Source organism: Arvicanthis niloticus, chromosome 27 (assembly GCF_011762505.2).
Source record: "Arvicanthis niloticus isolate mArvNil1 chromosome 27, mArvNil1.pat.X, whole genome shotgun sequence".
NCBI classification, from domain to species: domain Eukaryota; kingdom Metazoa; phylum Chordata; class Mammalia; order Rodentia; family Muridae; genus Arvicanthis; species Arvicanthis niloticus.
Window position 1 is genome coordinate 8,799,115 of NC_133435.1, and position 21,510 is coordinate 8,820,624.

Sequence of the window (21,510 nt, forward strand, 5' to 3'; positions counted from 1 at the left end):
TACAGGGGTAATTGCCTCTTTGCAGGAACTGATATTTTTACCTTAGAGACAGCGTTTCTCTGTGTAATCCATGTTGGCCTCGAACTTTGAGCAATTCTCCAGCTTCTGCCAGTTGAGTGCAGGTATTAACCACCACCACCACCACCACCAGAGAAGGAATTAACGATTCCTTTGAAATGCTTGTTCAGGTCAAGTCGTTGAAAATCTCGAGACTTGTAGGCCCACCCACTCAGGTGTCAATTTGAGCCACTAAAACTGGGGTATAAAGTATGTAAAATTAGTTAATTAATAAATTCATTTCCCCCTTCTTACAGACTGGGGGAAACACCCAACACATCTCACTGATGGGTCAACGAAGTGAAGCTGGGAGACAGGAAGAACACCCTTTTTACATGGGACTTACGGCAGGACCCTGAAGTGAAACCTGAACCTAGTGGGGAAGGTTTACGCAGGCTTGAAGTTACAGACTTTAGCCGGAGTTAACTTGGAAGTCTTTCGAGTGTGCCTGAGGGGGACGCTGGAGGCTGGAGATGGTTTGGGGCGCACAGGGTCTGGCGCTCACAGTGGGCCCAGAGGGGAACGGATAGGAATCGGGTGAGGCCACAGAGTAGTGCTGGGCGCGGGGAGCGAAGTGCGCACGGCAGGGACCGGGCGGGGACCGGGCGGGGACAGCGAGGGGCGGAGAGGGCGGAGGAGGGTCGGCCCGGGAGCTGCAGCCCGGCCCGCGTGCGCTCGGCACAGGGGGCGGGTTTCCCTGCGGGCCCGAGTCGCCGCGGGGCGCCGCCGGCTAAGCGCGCGCCACTGTCCCCACGGCCAGCGAGTGGCGCTGCCAGGAGGCTTTGCTCTGCGGTGCAGCCCGCAGCCTCGCCACCCCCACGGTGCGACCGAGCGACGATGCGCCCCGGTGACAGCGCCCGGAGCCTCCGCCCGGCCTCCGGGCAGCTGCACTGAGCCCGGCGCGCGGGGCCCGGTCCTCCGCGCTCCCCAGCGCTCTCCGGCGCTCCCCGGCGCTCCCCGGCGCTCCCCGGCGCTCCTCGGCGCTCCTCGGCGCTCCCCGGCGCTCCCCGGCTTTCGCAGTGTACCCCGAACCCGCCGCAGCTAGCGGCCGCCGCGCCTGGGCCATGGGGCTGCCCACTCTGGAGTTCAGCGATTCGTATTTGGACAGCCCGGATTTCAGGGAGCGATTGCAGTGTCACGAGATCGAGCTGGAGAGAACCAACAAGTTCATCAAAGAGCTGCTGAAGGACGGCTCTCTGCTCATCGGGGCGCTGAGAAGTGAGTGACGGGCCCCCAAGTGTGCAAGACCCCGTGGGGTGCGGGACCCCGGTTAGGAAGTCCCAGACCGAGCTTCTTTTGTTTGAATGGACTGGGAACAAAAGCTGAAGGGCTCCCCTGCTGGTGGCCAACAAAGTCTGTTCTTAGTGGTGCGGATTTACTTCCCCGGCAACACCGGGAAGGAAAAGTTCCCCTGACAGTCCTTGAGAGTCTGCTTTTGAGGCTTGTCCGTGAAAAGTTGTTTGGGGACTTTCGCTTTTGTTTGTTGTTGCTAAAGTTTCGGTGTCTGGTTGGTTGTTGTTGTTTGAAATTGTTTTGATTTTTCTTTTAAAAGTCGTGGAGAGAGTCAGGCAGGCATTGGTTGACGCATGCCTGTAATCTCTGCATCGGGGAGGGTGAGTCAGGAGGAAGGCTAGGAGTTCAAAGCTACCCTGAGTTAAGAATGAAATACCACGGCCAGCCAGGGCAATGGAGTGAGACCCTGTTTCAAAAACAAAACAAAACAAACAAACAACAACAAATGAAAGCAATCAAAACTCTCGGGGTTGGAGGGGGAGGAGTGGAAACAAGAGTGTCTGGAGAGTCAAATTGAAGGTAGTGAATTTAGTAATACTTTGGGAAAAGTAATTTCATACTACAATAACTCGTAATTGATTTGACCTTTTAAAAACACGTCGGCAGTTTGGCCATTGGCAAACTGTTTGGACACAGTATGGACACAGTAGCGTACCCATGGATTTTAAAGCCCTTGCGAGTGTTTGTTTGGATTCAGTTTTGGCTTGCATTGTGTGCAGTGTTGGTCATTGGTGAGAGCTCGGGTTTACATTCAATCAGACTTCTGATAGAGGTCAGTATCAGATCCAGACTCCTTTCCCACACTTCTCCCGACAGCATATCCTTTCCTCCTTAGGCTTTCTCATACTGAGAACTAAGTGAATAACTTACTACATGCTAAAGTTTAACCATTGCCTTTCCCAGAACCCATTTGTGTCTTAGATGGAAATTTGGGAATTTCCTTACAGTCTTACAGTGGCTGGAGAGGCCTCTGGGTGCTCTGGTAGTCACCAGGACAATCTCAGGGGTGCTGTTGTTGCACAGATGGGATGCCCATTGTCAAGTAATTGTGATTTGAGACTACTACGATAATGATTATTCACTGTGGTTTGTGAACACTTGGCTACTTTGCAGTTCTTTGAGTAGTTATCTATACAAGTGTGAACTCTCTTTCTATCTGGTTTGAAATCCTGGTTAGATCTCAGAACAAATCTTACTGAGCACTAGGGAGCACGGTGACTAGGGAGCAGGCTGACTCACACTTGGGATGTCAGGTGCTCTGCATTTGGTGTTTCGCATGTTGAAAATACTTCCTGACATGTATGTTATTTCACTGGTGCTATTACACACTTCCCTGGGATTCTTCAGCTTAGCTTTATAAAGATAATAATGTGTTTCTCAGCCCTCACTAGGGCTGTTCTGTCATGCATACTGAGGAAGTGGAGACTACCAGGAATGCCCAACCTTTTGATATTGTTATCTGAAAATACAATGTTCTGTATTCACAGCTACCTTGGGATGAATGCAGCCTATGGGCCGGCCCTAACTAGGCTGTACACACTGAGACCCTGCCATGTGAATTTCGCCTTATAGCCCTGAATGTACAAACCTGTTGTCTGTCCAGAATGCTTTGTGAGGACAGTGTATTGCTGTAACTAACACACTCTTACTACTCTTTTCATTGTGGAAGAAATGCTTTATCTCTTACTATAAGAATCTCCAGGACTGGTGAGTTGGCTTGGTGGGTAACTGTGTTTGTCATGCAAGCTTGACCTCCTGAGACCCCGCTCTGGAAACTATGGTGGAAGGAGAGAAGTAACTCCCAAGTCACTTCAGTTGATCACAGGCATGCCAACACACACACACACACACACACACACACACACACACACCTGTATTAGCTATCAGATGGGGACACAAACCATCTTTGAGGTCACAGTAGAGGACGGCCTTCTGCTCACCAGTGCACTCTTTCCCATGGAGGATCCTCCAGGCCAGGCTACAGCTGCTAGATGCCTTCTCTCTGAAGTCTCCAGGAGGATCTGACTACCAAGTTTGAAGGTTTTGAAATTGTCTTAGCACTTTCCCTGTCTCACTGAGGGAACTCACTGTTTCCCCAGTGTTGTGATTTGGACACCACACCACCAAACCCAGGTGTTTTTGTTTCTTTGTTTTGTTTTTGATGTGGGTTGTAGGGCCGGAACATGGTAAACACTTTACTGAGCAAGCCAACTCCTCAACCCAAATTTTGTCAACTCAAATCAATCAACCAGTAACCCAAATACATGTAGCCTTCTACATGTGTGAAGTGATATTTGAAAATGTTCTTTGCTGTGTATAAAGTCAGAAAAAAAAAAAGCGAAAGGGAAAGATCTCCAGTCACCCTTCTTGCTTTTTCCTACCTCTCTGAGGGGATTTTCAACTAGTTTAATAGCCATGCCTATGATCTATTTCAGGATTTTAACTAAATGCTGTTTCACTAATGGTTTTCTAATATAGCTTCATTTAATTAATCATTAATTAATCAGTGTCTGGTTTATATTCTATTAATTATATGGTAACTTTCTCTCTATGCATTCTTGTGTTTGTTTCTGGCAGAGCCTTATGTAGCCCAGGCTGGTGCTGTACTTTCTATCTTTCTGTCTCTACCTCTGGAGTCCTGGGATTATTGTCTCATGGCACTATATTAATTGTGTGCACATCCTTATGGTTTACATGTACAACATGCCTGTTTCAATAAAACTATACATGTTTCTTGACCCAAGTTTCTTTAGTTGCCTGTAAGGAAGACTGACTATATATTCATCTAGAAAGTTTTATCCTGTGGACTTCTTGTGGTTCTTGATGTTGTCTCTTTGTACTTTGAGACAACGTGTCACTATGTAGCTCAGACAGGCCTTGATCTTAAAATCCAACTGCTACAACTTCCTGAGTTCTGGGATCACAGCATCTTACTATCATACTGAGTTTTAAATTGTATTTTATGTGTAAGAGTGTTTGCCCCTGTGTAAGTGTGTGCTGTATGTATTCAATGCCTTCAGAGGTCAGAAGAGGGTGTTAGGTCTTCTGAGACTAAAATTATAGACAGTTGCGAGTCACCAGTGGGTGGTGGGAATCAAACTCCTGTCCTCTGGAAGAGCAGTCAGCTCTCCTCGCCCTCCCCCTGCCCCCCCCACGAGGTCTCAGTATGTTGCCCAGGATAGTTTTGAATGCCTCAGCTTGATTGATCTTTTTGCCTTCAGTTTCCAGAGTTGTTGGTCTGACAGGCTCCCGTGATTGATTGTATTTTAAATATGTGTAAGGTAACTCAGTTATTACATTGCATTTTTGTGCCCACTCTGGGACAGGATGATGGCTTAGCATATTGTGCTTGACTTGAGTTTGAGTCCCAGATATGCTAGGTATAAACTAGTAGCTACAAACCCCATTGCCATAGTTTTCTGCTTATTTTGTCATGTACCTTATATCTGTAAGTGATGTTGGATAATGTTCATGATAACAGTGACTCAAGTTTTGTTCAAGACATGTGACTCAAAATCTCCACCCTTATCAAATAGTATGTTATATGGACTTTATTCCTTTATCAGGTTTTAGTCTTAAACGATCATAAAGTCACAGGTTTTTACTTATTTTTTTAAAGGATCATACGTACTGAAATATTTTAGAATTATTCTCTTATATTCTTTCCCATATACTATCTGTTTTGTCTATACTTTTAGTTTAAAGAATCCTCGAGAAAGCATGAAAATGAGCTTTGTTTTTGAAGTGGGTGGTTGGGGGAGAACATGGGATTGAAAATAACTATAAAATTTCAACTGTTCTCCTGTACAGGAGAGAGACGCATGAACTGCTGCGTAGATTACCTTATGGCTATTCTGAGGTACATGTGTGTGCCAGAATGTTATTTTGTGTGACATAAGTGTATACGGTTTTTGTCAATTTTATTTGTGTGTGTGTGAGAGAGAGAGAGGAGGGGGGGGAGGGGAAGAAGGAAGAGGAGGAGAGAGGGAGGGAGAAAGGGAGAGGGTGAAGCACCAGGCATCCTTCTGTTTCCCCAGTGTTGTGATTTGGACACCACACCACCAAACCCAGGTGTTTTTGTTTCTTTGTTTTGTTTTTGCTGTGGGTTGTAGGGCCGGAACATGGTAAACACTTTACTGAGCAAGCCAACTCCTCAACCCAAATTTTGTCAACTCAAATCAATCAACCAGTAACCCAAATACATGTAGCCTTCTACATGTGTGAAGTGATATTTGAAAATGTTCTTTGCTGTGTATAAAGTCAGAAAAAAAAAAGTGAAAGGGAAAGATCTAACTCTGTGTATAGACTGTTTCTTCATCATTTTCTTAGTCTCTGTTCTATGGCTGTAAGAGACACCATGACCAAAGCAACTCTTGTAAGAGGAAGCATCTAACTGGGAGTTTGCTTTCAATTCAGAGGCTGAGTTGTCTTAGAAAGGAAGCTGTTACTCTGGCATGGACCTGCATTCTAGTGCCTGGGAGATGTAAGCAGGAGGATGCGGAAAGATGTCATGGCTTCATTGATAACTTCTCTATGCAGCACCTTGGAGGCCAGCCTGGGCTAGCTAGACTCTTCTAAAACAATAATAATGAAAAGGAACTGTGGTAGGAAAGATGATGCATCCCCATCTCCCATTTGTTTCACAAACTAAGCCTTGTTCTATAAACTACATTTACTAAACCAAGTCTCCTTGGTATGCTCGGGACCTGCTTTGCACTCAGAGGCTTTGTGATGTAAGGAAAGAATTAGGTAAAAGAGGAAAGGAAGCCCTTACAGTGCTTGAGAGGCCTTCCATGGGTCCCTCCTGTTGACACCGTCATTTGCAGACTGAGAAACGTTATCTCAGGGGCTGTTCTAGGTGTGTGAACCTGTGTTGGGCTGTCCTTAGCTTTAGTGCCGTGTGAATTCCACAGAGGTGGTTTCGCTTGTTGGACTGGGCCGCCCAGTCTAAAGTGTGAATGTGTAATTACAGAAGCCATTCATTTGCTCCTTATCGTCTTCAGGGCTCCAGGTAAGTGAGCAGACGCCTTCCAAATGAGCTGTAATTAATTTTAGGAGCTTGATTTGGACTGTGGGGCTTTAAGGTCACTTTGTGGACTTGTTCCTCTGGAAGGCAATCATACTTGTGCTAATTTCAATGGGTGTCTTGGTGCTCATTGCAGTGGAGCTAAGCCAGCCTGGTTGATTATTCCAGGCAGCCTCATTGCAGGTTCCACAGAGGCTCAGTGGGCACTCTGGAGTGGTGTCTGTTTCTCCTGCTTTCCTTTGCAGCCGGTGGTCACGGAGGTGTTCTGGGTTAGAAGGTCAGAAAAATCCATTGCAGTGGGCATAGAAAAGCAGTGCCTGTGTAGGGGGAGGAACACCTTAGCAGTAACGACTGCATGCAGGGCCTCCAGTCACTGGGGTGAGGACGTTCTTTCTGTTTGTGTAGAAAATTCAGGAACCACTAAACTGAGTCACTGAAAAGCTGCTTTCAGAAACATCCTTCCAATCCTCATGGTTTTATAGACTGCAGTGTTAGTTGGGTTGAAGGTGATATTTAGGGCTATATGAGAGAAAAAGAACAGAATTTATATTTATTATTGTTTTGGTGACAAGTATAAGTTTACTAAAGTTTTATGTATTTATATAAAAAATGGCTCGTTTTTCCCCTAGATTCCTAAGCAGAAAGTAGGAAGATTTAAAACCTGAAGCATTACACTGCGTTGAGTAGACAATTTATTGTTGCATTTGTGCAACAGTGAGATGCTTATGATGGACAGAGAGAGGGAGAGAGGACGCGAGTTTGTATCCTCTTGAATTTCCTTCATGAATCTTCTTTTTTGGCAGAGCTCTGACCACAGTGCCAGCCATCTCTGCTGCTTGAACTACAACTCTGCCCATTTCAGCTTCCAGGCAGGTGCCGTATCCCACAAGCCCACCTGCCACCTGGCAGATTCAGCTCACAGCTCTGCCAGTTTTTGCCTTTCCCTGAGCCTGCCAAACCTCTACCCTGAGTCTAATAATCCTTACAATGTGTCCCCAGGAGACCAGGCCTCAGCAGCCAAGAGCTGCTTTTTACTGACTTTCATCCTGAAAGTTGGAGCTGGTTGCCAAGCGCCTGGTCATGGAACCTCAGCTTCATCGTTCATAGCAGCCAAGCTCTGAGTTACGATGGCTGGTTTCTGTAGAATTCTAGCAGTGCACATAAACCGGGTTCATCCTAATAGCCCTGTGAGCAAAGGTAGCGGGTCAAGGTGACAGCAGGACAGTTGTTGAATGTGATTATTTGTGGTGGTGCACACCTTTAATCCAAGCAATTAGGCCACTAAGAATAAAAATCCTTGGCTAGTGAGTTTGAGGCCAACCCAAGTATGTATGACCTCGTCTCAGGAGGTGGAGGAGGAGGAAAAAGAGGAGGAAGAGGAAGAGGAGGAGGGAGGAGGAAGAGGAGTTATGTAAATTTTTGGCCAGGTGAACTTACATTTAAATAAAATATATTTTGTGTGAGAACATGCACATGTATGTGCGTGTGCACATGCAGAGAGAGAACCTAGGTTGCCAAGTTACACAGCAAGAAACTGCCATCTGCTGAGCAATCTCCTGGGCTGAGACTTAAACTTTAGTTTGGCTATTTCTAGGAGACATCTAATTAGAAATGGCTGACCAGCGCTCTTCTGTTTACAGTATCTGACTTCACTGTCAAGAATACACTTATCAAAGCTGGCTGTGGTGGTACATACCTTTTAAAGTGGTATTTGGGATCCTTAGGCAGGAGGATTGTGAGTTCCAGGTTACCCTGGGCTATACAACCAGAAGAGAAGGAAACATTCCGTTACTACACTGAAGCAAGAGTTTTGGTGGAACCTATGGGCACAGCTGTGTCAAGAGCGTGGTTTGCTTCAGAGCAAGTGCAACACTGAGCAAGCAGTAAGCCACAAACAGGCTGCACAGGCTGCTGGGGCTTGTTTGTTTGTTCCAACTGTTTCCGTCTTTTTGCACAAGTGTGGCTGCCTAGAAAATAAGGATCTGATTTTCTACATTTACTGTGTGGAAATAGCATTGAGGATTATATATAATGACCATGCTGGGAGAGGCAAGAGTCACGCGGCTAACCAACACTCTAGAACAGTTTGAGCATGATAGATTGTTTTCGTTCTAACTTTTAGATTGGATATTAAAGGAATATCGAAGTGCAGAGGAGAAACCTTTTCCCCTTATAGTTTTTGTATGAACGGAAGACTGTGGCTTAGAAAACAACGTTTTCCAGGTGCCCGAGAGGCACAGATAGACTGGATAATAGGGCTGTATACTTGTTTGTTTGTTCATTTGAGACAGGGTACCTCTGTGCAGCCCTGGCTGTTCTATACCTTGCTCTGTAGTCCAGACTGGTTTTGAACTCAGAGATCCTCCCGAGTACTGGGGTTAGCTGGGATAAAGGCAAAATGCCATTGAACCCAGCTGATGACGACTTTGAGGTCATCCTGGCATTATTAGTGACAGAAGGCTGTGGTAGGACTGGTAGCATGTTGTGGACCAGCCAAGAGTAGGCATTGATGGGAAAGGACATGGAGTTTAGAATCAGGGAGTAAGATTGATGTGGCTCAGTGTGAAGTTGGAACAAAGCCATGAGGGTGATCCAAGGAAGAGGGAGAATGAGATTTGGCATCAAAGCCACCAGGAGGGGATAATTGCATGGCCACTGTTTTATGTATAAATATATATACACACACATGCATGTATACACATATGTACATACACATATACATACACATGTACATAAGTATATACATGTAGCAAGGCAAATCCAAGGGTTTCATTGGTATAAGTTTCTTCTATTGATGCAAAATTTTGTAGGTACAAGGCTTAGACCCAGTCTTTCTGTTTTTCTTTTCTTTCTTTCTTTCTTTCGTTCTTTCTTTCTTTCTTTCTTTCTTGCCTTCCGTCCTTCCTTCCTTCCTTCCTTCCTTCCTTCCTTTCTTTCTTTCTTTCTTTCTTTCTTTCTTTCTTTCTTTCTTTCATTCTTTTTTTTTTTAACTGATCTGAAGTGTTTAGCCTGTGAGTTAAGGGCTTAATAGCAAATTCATGGCTCTGAGTTTATTGTTAGGATGTTTTCTAGATTTTAGTTAGAAATAGCTGAGAGTAATTAACAGACAATAGTCCAGATTGCCTTACATGGATAGTTTTCAAAAACATCAGAAGTCCACAGAATTGACGTTACAGACATTTCTTTATTAAAAATCACTTGATTAGAGACCTGTCTGCTCCTGAAAGCTCCCCTTCTTAGATTTTAAAAAGAAACTGAGCATCTTTAGAGTTACTCCAGTAGTGGTGAGACAGTCATTAGGCAAGAATTGTCTCTTTCATCTACAGACAAAATACTATCCAGAAAAAGGACACACTTGCAGAATAGTCAACTGATTATATCTGCCAAGACAGAGTGAGCAGCCCTTAATAATTCTTCATTACTAGGTCTGTCAGATGATCCTGGGCCAGAAGGCTGAAGATCAGATGGTCCAATATTTTGAAGTATAAGGTGTTCAGCAGTCTATACAAACTGGCTAAGTTTTAGAAGCTATGCTTTGTGCTTCCCATATTTTCAGTTAATTCAGTCATTCTAGATTTCTGATGGGGTTGAAGACTTATAGTCTCATAGCCAACCCAGGCTATTTACTTTGAGAGAACAGATCTGAGAGGATGGTTTTCAGATGACATTCATTCTAAAGCCAGGATATAAGCCAGGTACAGAACTATAGGCTTCAGATAGATGACAATGGTCTTTTTATTGACAATGTTGTATTGGGTATTAGGTCTATCTTGTACCTTACAATTACAAATTGGTAATAGTTGTGTTCAATTTATAGTTTGAGAGAAAGTTATTTTTTTTTGCTCTAGAAAAAAAGGTGAAATGTGGCAATAGCTCTGCCATTGGATTGAGAAGAGATAGGCAGAGCTAGGAGTTGGGAGGAGGAAGAAGGAGAAGGGGAGAGAGGAAAGAAGATGTCCGCGGATGTCCACGTGTCTCTAGCAGTCTAAGGTAGTTATAAATATCAAGGTTAGGTAATTGGGTTAATAATTCTAATTGTGTGGGCATCTTCTGTATTGAATATTTGCTAATATATAAATCCATTGGATAATCTTAAGCATTAAGAGTCTTATTTCTACCTGGTACTGGAATTGTTATATCTACCGCATGGGGGTGACAGATAATCCCTGGGTTTGGGGGCATGGAGCCACTGCAACATCTCATGGGTTTTGGGCTGGCACCTCTTAGTGCGGGAACTTAGAATGGGAACATGGCAACAGCTGTGAGCTAGCCAGGTCCGTGTTGCCCTTTCTAATACTTCCCGCTACATACACATATACGTGTATGCATATACGTATACACACACACACACATATATGCACACATGTATATATACATACACATATATACATATATACATACACATACATGCACATATGTATATGTGTATATATGTGTATATGTATATATGCAGATTTGATCTTAAAGGATGTTCAGGCATGGGATAATGTGGATGGATGAACAGAAAGTCTGGCCTTTTGGACAGCATCCAAAGATATGACCTTTACAGGTTAAAGAAAAAGAATATATAATATAACCTGAGTAACTCTGATGGATGAAAGGTCCAGAAGACAATGAGTTTTGTCTCAGATGGTCAAGTTTAGACCACATTGGGTACTTGTCTTTTCTTCTAAGTACTCGCTCATCTACTTGTCCATCTATCTATCTATCTATCTATCTATCTATCTATCTATCTATCTATTTTCTATTTCACCACCACCACCACTACCACCACCATCATCTCTATCTCATCAAGGTACTACTATAGTGATGTTAATGGCCTCGAATTTAGCAAGTAGCCTAGGCTAGTTTCAAACTCAGGGCAAGCCTTCCACTTTAGCCTCATGAGTAGTGGTGTTACAGGCGTGAGCCACCATTCTTTGCTTCTGGTATTCCTTTCATTCCCTATATTGCTCTAATAAAATCTACAGTTTTGTGGCTGGCTGAGCGGTGTATGTGACACTCATCTACAGAGGGTGTAACAAGGAGATCTCAGTCACGAGGTGCTGTATCCAATGTGCATCTTCTGGATTCAGTTTCAGCTTCAGCTTCCTTCTTGTTTTGAGACTGGGCTTTGAACTTCAATCAGGTAATCCCAGTTTATCCAAATTATCTGGGTATTAAACCTGATTAAAAGACACAGGGAATGCTTGCTTTTCAGATGAGCTTAACTTTGACACTCACAGGGCTTTGGGGCTCTTCACGTTTCGTCTCTGATCATTAGAACACTTTGAGCACTTGGCAAGTGCGTAGGACATGTAGCATGAACAGGATCTATTCCAGTTTAATGGAATGATGTGGCTTTGGAGTGAGTGAAGCACATTTTCAGTTCCACACCTGTCATTTGTAATTGTGGACGTATCCCATGCTTCTGCCATCACTTTGTCAACTCCAGAGTAGTTATGTTTCCTTCACATGCACATTTTTTTTTTGTACTGGATATATTTTAAATTTTTTGTTTATAATGTACATGGGTATTTTGCCTTGGATATATGTTTGTACAGTACATATGCACATGTCTGGTTCTCTCAGAGGCCAGAAGATCAGATTCCCCAAGAACCAGAGTTACGGTTGGTCAGCAGCTGCCTTGTGAGTTCTGGGAATTAAATGTGGTCCTTGGGGAAAAACATCTAGTGATCTTAACTTCTGATCCATCTCTCCAACCTTGTATTTGATACTTGACATCTGCAGAGTATCTGGTTCAATGGATATTAATTTTCTCACACCTTTCCCCTCTAGTTAATGTTGACTCTCGGGAATAAATGTATTTATTAGATGATCAGGCTTATAAGAGATTGTGTCTAGCTAGTATCTCAAAATGCCGGAGCTGAAGATTGTCATCAGACCTCTTAACAGTGGGACTGATTACACAACCATGAGAAGAAAAATCATTTAGAAAAAACTTCTAGAATTCTATAGAATCTTACAACAATGAAATTCATTAGATTAGGCTTATTTGATGTTTGTGGGCTTGGGACATGACTTAATTGTCAGAGCACTTGCCCAGGATGCAGGTGACTCAGGCAATTCAATTCCTAGCACCACATAAACTGGAGGTGGTAGTGCTTGACTGAATGGCAGCACTTGGGAGGTGGAGGATCACAAGTTCAAGGCTTTAGAGTGAGTTTGAGGACAGCCTGGGATACAGAACACTCCATCTCAAACAGGAAGAAAGGAAAGGAGAAAGGAAGGAAGGAGGAGAGAGGGAGGGACAGAGAGAAGGAAGGGAGGAAGGAAGGAGGAAAGGAAGGAAGGAAGAAGGATGGGAGGAAGGAAGGAGAAAAGAAGGAAAAGAGAAAGGAAGGAGGAAGGAAGAAAGGAGAAAGGAAGGAGAAAGAAAGGAAGGGAGAAAGGAAGGATGAAGTAATAAAAAAGGAAGGAAGGAAGGAAGAAAGAAAGAAAGAAAGAAAGAAAGAAAGAAAGAAAGAAAGAAAGGGAGAAGGGAGAAAGGAAGAAGGAAGGAGTAAACAAATTGACATTGGCATTAAAGAGTCTTTTGTTGGGCCAGTGGGATGGTCAAAGACTGATGAACTAAGTTTAATTCCTGGAATCCAGAGTAGGATGAGAGAAAAGACAACTTGCCCTCTGACCTCCACATTGTGCGCGGTGGTGTGTACTCCGGTACAAGCAGCACATGTATGCTCTCACACACATACAAACACCTCAATAAAAGATTTTTGTTTTTTTTTGTTTTTTTGTTTTGTTCAGCAAGGATAATATTGTGTAGTGACTCGGGTAAAGGGACATTGCTACAAAAGTGAAATTGTATGAATGACTATGATTTGTTGTTAAAATGCTGTTTTGCCATTTAAAGGATTCTTTTTTTCAAAGACAAGTTTTCACTATGCAGGCTTGGCTCACTCTCTATATAGCACAGGCTGTCCTCAGATTCATAGAGATTCACCTACCTCCTGAGAGTTGAGATTAAGAGCATGTACTGCCACACACAGCTGTTCTTTAAATACCATTCTTTTTTTTTTTTATAAACAATTTTGTTGAGACATAGTTCCTGCTAAAAATTCAATGTTTTTTACATACTTATAGTTGTAACTCCATTCCACTATTTTTAGAATATTTTACTGCCCCTGGTTAGCCCTCTTGTCTTATATTTTGATAAGGTAATATTGCTATTGACATGCTCCAAAAAGATTTCCTTCTATGTCTTTCTACATGATAAACTTTATTTCACTTTTTAATTTAATCTTCCATGTCGAAAAGAAACACACTTTAAATACAATATGCATAAATAAATTACAGTAATACAGTATTCACACCATTATGTTAAATATTTTCATTGCATCTGAGTATCGTTTGTTAGAGTAGGTATAGTTGAAAGTCCACAGACTGAGGTGCTATTTACACGTAAGTAATTTAAAACAGTCTACATACTAAATGTAAAGGGAACCAGAGCAGGCGGCATTTTATGTAAAGCAACATCTGCAGTTGGCTATAGCTCACCAACAGGAAATTGGATCATGTATCCGCTATGTGATTGAATAAGACTTTCATCTTGGGAAGAATTCCTCCTATAAAGTCTGCACTTGTCTGTCGTTCTGAACTGAAGCCTGTGGTGTGCACGCAGTGACGAGGAGTTAGGAAGCCCTGACGTGCTGGGGTGCTGGGGTGCTGGGGTGCTGGGGTGCTGGGGTGCTGGGGTGCTGGGGTGCTGGCGTGCAACCACAGACTTTACTAGAAATAAGAAGCAGTCATTCACAGCCTCCTTAGCTCACTCAAGCTGTTGGTTTACATATGGCCATCAGCTGATGCCAGTCCCTGCATAGATTTTTTTTTTCCAAGTGTAAAGCGATTTTTTTTTTTAAATAGATGTATTCATTTTATTTTATATGTGAGTGTTTTGCCTGTATGTATGGCTATGCACCAGATGCCCTCATGCTGGACACACCAAGGACCACAGCATGAAACACCTCAGCTTGGATTCCAGGCTGGCCCATGAATCTTTTGCTGGGCTGGGGGGGTGGGGAGGGGGATGGTCAGAGTTCACAGAAGGTTTTTCTCTGTTCTTATAGAAACATGATGGTGAATTACTGAAAAGACTGATTTTTAAAAAAAATATTTTGTCAGCATCGATTTCAGAATGTATCATTTCAGTGTATAGTTGGATAATATAGTACTAAAACGTTTGATTTTTTAAATGTTGTCCTTTAGGCTGGGGAGGTGGCTCAGTGGTAAACGCACATACTGCTCTTCCAGAGGCTCTGAGTTCAGTTCCTAGCACCCACGTCAGGTGGCTCGAGACTGCCTGTAATTCTCTAGCTCCAGCAGATATTAAACCTTATGGCTTCCATGGGAAGCAGACACACATGAAGCACACACACATACACATATAGAGACACAGAAACACACCCAAAGACACAGAGACACACACAGACACACACACCTACACAGAGATACACACAGACAGACAGACACACACACACACACACACACACACACACACATTTTAAAAGACTCAAAATAAATCTCTAACTGAAAAGAAGAGTTTTCAGATATTTTAATCCCCACACCACCACTGTGTTTTAGTTGTTATGCACTGCATATAGTTAGGAAGTGGTTCCTAGCAATGTAATTATATTTACTTAGAATTGAAAATAATTAGAAATGGCAATCAAGTGCTATTAAAGTTTATTAAAAACATTGCTTATCTATTAAACATAAATTTTATGATCTAAATTTGAGAGAAAAAGTAAGGCATAGAATTATTTACGTGTTATTGTCATCACACGAGGCAAAAAGATGCCCACGGAAATGCAACAAAATAAATACACTGAAAAAGAAATGTTGTGTGTAAATATATGGAGTGGGGTAATCAGAGACACTCCAGCCTTGTCCCTTTGTGGGAAGTTAGAGAGACCTACTGGGAGGCTGAGGCAGGTGCTGGGGAGCTGCTCTGCACGGTTCAGTCAAAGCCTTTCTCTACAGTTGTCTGATATGTGCACTCAAGAGTATGTGTGTGTGTTTCTATGTGAGTGTGTGGTGTGTGTGTGTATGTGAGTGTGTTTCTATGTGAGTGTGTGTTTCTATGTGAGTGGATGGTGTGTGTGTATGTGAGTGTGTGGTGTGTGTGTATGTGTATGTATGTGAGTGTATGTGAGTGTGTGTTTCTATGTGAGTGGATGGTGTGAGTGTGTGTATTTGAGTGTGTGGTGTGTGTGAGTGTGTAAGTGTGTATGTGACTGTGTATATGTGTGTGTGTATGTGAGTGTGCATGTGTGTATGTGAGTGTATGTATGTGTGTATGTGTGTATGTGAGTGTGCATGTGTGTATGTGAGTGTATGTGAGTGTGTGTGAGTTTGTGTGTGAGTGTGTATGTGAGTGCATATGTGAGTGTGGGTGTATGTGAGTGTGTGTTTCTATGTGAGTGGATGATGTGAGTGTGTGGTGGGTGAGTATGTGGTGAGTGTGTGTATGTGTGTATATGAGTGTGTGTATGTATGTTTGTGAGTATGTGTATGTGAGTGTGTATGTGACTGTGTATGTGTGTGAGTGTGTATGTGTATATGTGAGTGTGTGTGAGAGTGTGTATGTGGGTGTGTGTGAGAGTGTGTATGTGAGTGTGTGTGTGTATGAGTGTGTATGTGATTGTGTGTGTGTGGTGTGAGTGTGTGAGTGTGTGTATGAGTGTGTATGTGATTGTGTGTGAGTGTGTGGTGTGTGTGTATGTGAGTGTGTGTGTGTGAATGTGTGTCTGGGTTGTGTAGGAGGGTCCCATGAACTTCAAAGCTCCAGCATGTAACTCCAAGTCAGTCAGGAAGAAACACAGCTTTTCAGTCTTTAGACTTTAGTATCTTTGTTTCTAATCCATGAAAGATTCTCTGTAAATTATTTGCTAGTAATTTTATTTTTGGATCTTCATGTATCTTGCCTTCTTGATCTTCTACCTCCAGTTTCTGAAGTTTCTGGTTTGCTTTTTTTTTTTTTTTTAATCTAATTTTTGTCCTAGAAATGCCTTTTGTCCTTTAGAAAAAACATCAAGGCAACTCCTAAAAATAACATATCTAGGTCTGGTCTGTTTTGTTTGGCTGTGGCAAGCATACAGTTTTTATGGGCCAATTAATTATCCCAGGTGTTCCATGAAAATATAACTAGTGTCCGTAACTATAGTTCTCCTGAACTACAAAATCAGGCTTTAAGCATGTTGAGAATATACTTCTGGCAGTACTTACAGTGTAGAGCCTATAGTGAGTTTAGTTTATTTTGCATATTTTTTTTTTCCGTAAGTGTGTGGAAAGGATTCCAGTTTCTGTGGAAATCCCTCACAGGAAGACATGACATTATTATCTTGAGGTAACATATGCTGAGGCAGGTGAATCAGTTAACTAGAGAAAGTAAGAGGTGCTTCATCAGTCACTGGCTTGTATGTACTGCCTCCTAAGGCGGGCCTTCTGTTGGTTCTGTCAGGAATGGACCTTGACCTGGACCCTGCACTCAGCCTCTGGTGAATTTGTAACTCTCTCTGAGGCAGTCTGCTAGTTTGGGCTTGGGATTCCTGGCTTTGCTACTCAGATAGATTGCAGCAATTAAGTCGAATCATTTATTAACCAGTGTGTCAATCAGGGTTTTATTTTTATTTTATTTAAATTTTATTTATTTTTTTAATCACTAACAAAATACTTCAGAAGATCGCCTCAGCAGAAGACAAAGTTGGTTCGGGCTCATATTTCTCAGGTTTTCCCTTTGTCTCTGGGTGTCAGTCCATACGTACTCGGTTGTTGTGACGTTTTGGAAGCTCAGGACAGAACACTGAGGTGGGGAGTGAATGATGTAGGAAATTGTTCAGTACTTGATAGCTGGAAAATAGAGAGCAAGAGCCAGGGGCTGGGGTTCTTACAGTTCCTCAGGGCACCCCACTGTGACTGTATTCTCTCAAGGGTTCAGCCCTTCACACTTGAGCTGGGCTGAAAAAGGTAATTTTTACTTTCTCTCATTTCTGTTGAACATCTGTTGGGCATTTTAAGGACTTTAGCCAAGAAGAATTTGGGATAATAAAATGTTAGTTGTTTATTAGTTTTCCTCTAGGGGATCTGCAAAAATTGTTCCTGTGGAAGTACTGCTGTGGTCTGTCCCGTTTTATTCCCTTCTCTATGCCCAGCTTCACTGGATTCTGTTTACTCAGGAGATCCATGTGTCTGTGTCTTTCATGTGGCTTGGATTTTATCATATTCATCTCTTCTAACCAAATTATTATACTGCAGTGTCTCTTCTGCTTTTTTTTTTTTTTTTCACTAAAATAAATAAATAAATTAAGGCAAGGCTTTCGATGTTGGCCTTGTCTGGCCCGTCTGAGCAGATATGCTTTCCTAATGTGGAATCAATATCCTTACTCACTTTCTGCTATTTAAATCAGGAGTGAGTGTAGTGGAAGAATGAAGCAAAGATTTCTGGAATCCTGGTTTTGTGAAAATAGAATCTTTTTAGCAGATCTTCCAAATGGTCTTCAGATGATGAATCAAGTTGTTTAAAGTTAAAATCTATACACCTGTAAAGACATTTCTTAAATGGCCCGGGGTAGAAAGATTGCGGTTAGTGGAATATTATATTCTTACTTCTGCTAAACTTATTAAAACATTTCAGAGGATTAGCAGTGAATCAGCTGTTAAGCTCACTTTTATGTTAAACAAAGGTGTGTGTTTGGGTGTTGGTGCTGAGACAATCAGTTTCATCCAACGTAGACATTCCAGCTAGCTCCATCTTCATTCAGACTTGATGGATTGTTTAGTTTTCCTTCTGCTGTTAGAAAGTGAAAATTTTAAGTTCCAATTAAAGGGACTCCAGCGAGCCTAAGCATGGCAAATATGGCTCTGGCAGGCCTTGCCCTTCCCCTAGTCCCTGTAACTCCCCCCCCCCCCAAAAAAAAAACCCAAAACCAACCAAAACAAAACAGTCCGATTACATTCCTAAAGCTAGCCACCAAGGTCCATTCCCTTATTCGGCCACTTCCTCCTGCTGAGGCTGACTACCAAGGTCCAGCTGTCAACATATTCAAGTCCAGCAATCAAAAGCCCACTTTGGTTCATCTAATTAACATTCTCAATTAAAATGAAAGGCATCACCCTAACACAGGGTTTCCCTTTTTCCTTTCTAAATTGCCACTTACTTATGAGCCACATGTTTCCTTTGTATACAGAGACAGTCCTTGTACTCCTCGAAGAAGACACGTACCCTGCCCTTTGTTCCTTTCCCCTTTATCCTGTATCAGCTCCTTTATCTTCTGTCTTTGTCTCTTATTCCCCTCCTTTTGTCTCTCTGGGGCAAATAAATCTGCATTGTGCTGAGAACTTGGTATGGGAGTGTCTTGTTCTGAGTACTGGTTCCTTCACCAATGTGGACTGGTTTTAGTAAGCAGACACAGCAGCCAGCCTTCTAACATCTGGCCATGGTTCTTGGACTTGGCCTGGCCATAGTGGACACTCATCAGAGCAGACATACCTGGTTAGACTTTAGATTCTGTGACTTGGCTGGACTACCACAGATAGACTGGAAGGATTGCTATCTAAACCATACTGAGTTTGGATCGCAGCTTAATCACACCATGCACATCTTTTTCCATCCTGTCTCCGGTTAGGAAGCGTGAGGGTGAAGAGCTTGATCTTTCTGACTTTGAATTTGTAGGTCTAGGAGACCAGTTGAGACACAGTGGATCTCAGTGCCTTTGAGGGAGAATCTCTCTTTCTGTCTGTTTCTTCTTTTCCTAGGTGAGAACGGAGGACAGGGTAGGCTTTGTCCTGGGGTCACACTGTAGTGCAGAGTCCTGTTGCCCTTGGGGTAGAAAACCTACAGCAGAGTGTTTGCAGGCAGGCTATCTCAGATGCAAAGCTTTGTCCTGGGATGCCATGCACTAAAGTAACACAGAGAAATAGCAGCCCTTGGGGTAGAAAACCCTTGGGGTGAAGTGTTTGCAGGTTATCTCACATGCAAAGCAGAGACTGGCTTCTGTCCTGAGCAGGTACTTGAGGATTGGGGCCAGATTATATCTTAGGTTTTCTAGCCTCAGAGTAACTTTCTGTTTCTCTAGATTTATATTCTGGAATATTCTACCAGAGCGAGAAACTTGGCTAGAAGGTGTTTAGGCTCTTCCCAAGAGACTGAAAACTGGTGCCCCCTTCCCAGGGAGTGTACCCTGCCATTGAACTTTGCACCACTAGTGGACCTTACAGAAAAAAGGTCTGGAAGCAACTGAGGTAGGTGAGTTTAGATGGTGGAGACATCACTAGAGCAACTGTAGCGAACCTGGCTTTGAGAGTGGCATTCACTGTTTTGTTTAGGAGGATGGTCTGGTCATGCAGTGCCACAAGAATCAAGCATTAAAAAGAAAACAAGTTATCTTCATGACTGGCTAATGGGATATGAGGGGACACCTGGGAACCAGGAGCCTGAACATCACTGAAATTTGGCCTAAAGTACACAACCAACTCCCACGCCTGATTTCACTGATGGCTCTGCCCTTAAGTATGCTGGGTTCAAGCATGGCCCACAGTCATTCCATGGTGAATAGAGGCCTTGTCCAGCAATGTAACACTTACCAGCACAGAGCTAGTACAGACTTGTTTATGGTTCATTGTACAGGATGTTTTTAGGCTCTGATAATTAGACACCAGAATTTAATTATGAGTAAATGAAATAAATGAGCAGATTCTGGATGAGACAGATGTCAGGCAGTTAATGAAGACTGTGGAGTTAGTAGTTATGACAGTGAACTGATAGGAACTTCTAGTTAGCAAAGATGTCAGTTGTTGATTCTGAAGTGGAATTGGAGGTTGTGTGTGTGTGTGTGTGTGTGTGTGTGTGTGGCTTTTATATCCTTGAGGTGAAACATGTTTCCTTGGGGGGGGGATATATTATTAGAAAGCAAAACCAAAGTTTATTCTAAAATTGCACTCAAAAATAGAAAGTTAGCAAACATTTTACGAGTGTGTATTTTTTATTTATTTGTTTTTGTAACTGGGTCTGCAAGAAAGAAGGAGACAGCTCCTCGTTCTTTTATGCTCTCTAAAGGTTATTTTGTGAGCAGATATGTTGCATGGAGGAAGAAAAAAAAAATCAGTAAAGCCAGATGTTATGGGTTCAGTGTCCAGCTCTGAAAGAGGGCCTGGGGAGGGCATCCTTGGATAAGCTCTTGAGATACTTAGAGCTACAGAATTAAGTACTCATGACAGTGTCAGCAGGCTTGATAACAGCTTCGTAACAAACATCTCTAGCCATTTATTAGCTGGGGTTGGCTTTAGGCTGGACAGAAAACACATTCAAAAGAGAAACCATGGAGAAGCCATTTTTAATTTTGCACATGAGGAAGCGATGTCAGTCTCTATAAGAACTGTCCTGGTGAGCCTCTGACACCCTCAGCTCCCTTTTATAGCAAGTATTCCATGATTCTAAGTTTAGTTTGATCCTAGAAGGTTGTTCAAGTCAATTTAGTAAGTTGAATTAACGTTAGGGAAAAATAGAAAAGATAAGAAGTAATAAGTTGCTCAATGTGTGAAGGAAAACATTGTTTAATGAAATTTGACTAACCAGTCACATGCATAATGGTGGTAGTGGGTTGAAAGATGTGTTTCTTTTTTTCAAAGTACTTTTTTTACATTCAGTGTGTGTGTGTGTGCGCGCCCGTGTGTGCGCGCGTGTGCGTGCACACACCCACCCCTTCATTCACCACATGTACTTAGGTTGAAACTCAGGTTGTAGGGCTTGGTGGCAAATGCCTTTACCCACGGAGACACCTTGCTGGTACAAGTTGTAATTCTCAAGGTGAATCCGGGTAAAAAATTAGCGGTGAGGGAAACCCCATGCTGAGGACCACATAACATGAGGTGAGTTGTCTCTAACCTGGATGAGCTGATGGCTGCTTCCCTCTGCAGAGGTGAAGTAGCCTGCATGCTGAGAAGTGGGCTAGTACTCTAGAGACCCTGTAGAGTCATAGTCCACTGGTGGGTATCACATCTCACAGGGTCCATGAGGTCCTTCAGAGAGTAAAAAAAAAAATCTAGAGGCGTTCAGAGCTGTCTCACCTTACGAGTGGCATGAAGGTCAAGAAAACTAATTCACCTCGTTTTGAAAGCAGACATTTTTCTGTTTAAAC

General features: G+C 42.8%; 1 protein-coding gene across 2 annotated transcripts in view; it reads left to right on the forward strand.

Moving 5' to 3' along the window:
- The first annotated feature begins 1,121 nt into the window (after positions 1-1,121).
- The window catches only part of Arhgap42 (Rho GTPase activating protein 42), a 234,571-nt gene continuing 214,182 nt past the window's right edge, over positions 1,122-21,510 (forward strand). For both annotated transcript variants that reach the window (XM_076926090.1, XM_076926091.1), the window contains exon 1: positions 1,122-1,275. In XM_076926090.1, coding sequence (XP_076782205.1) covers positions 1,122-1,275 — 154 coding nt within the window. The remainder of the gene's footprint in view (positions 1,276-21,510) is intronic.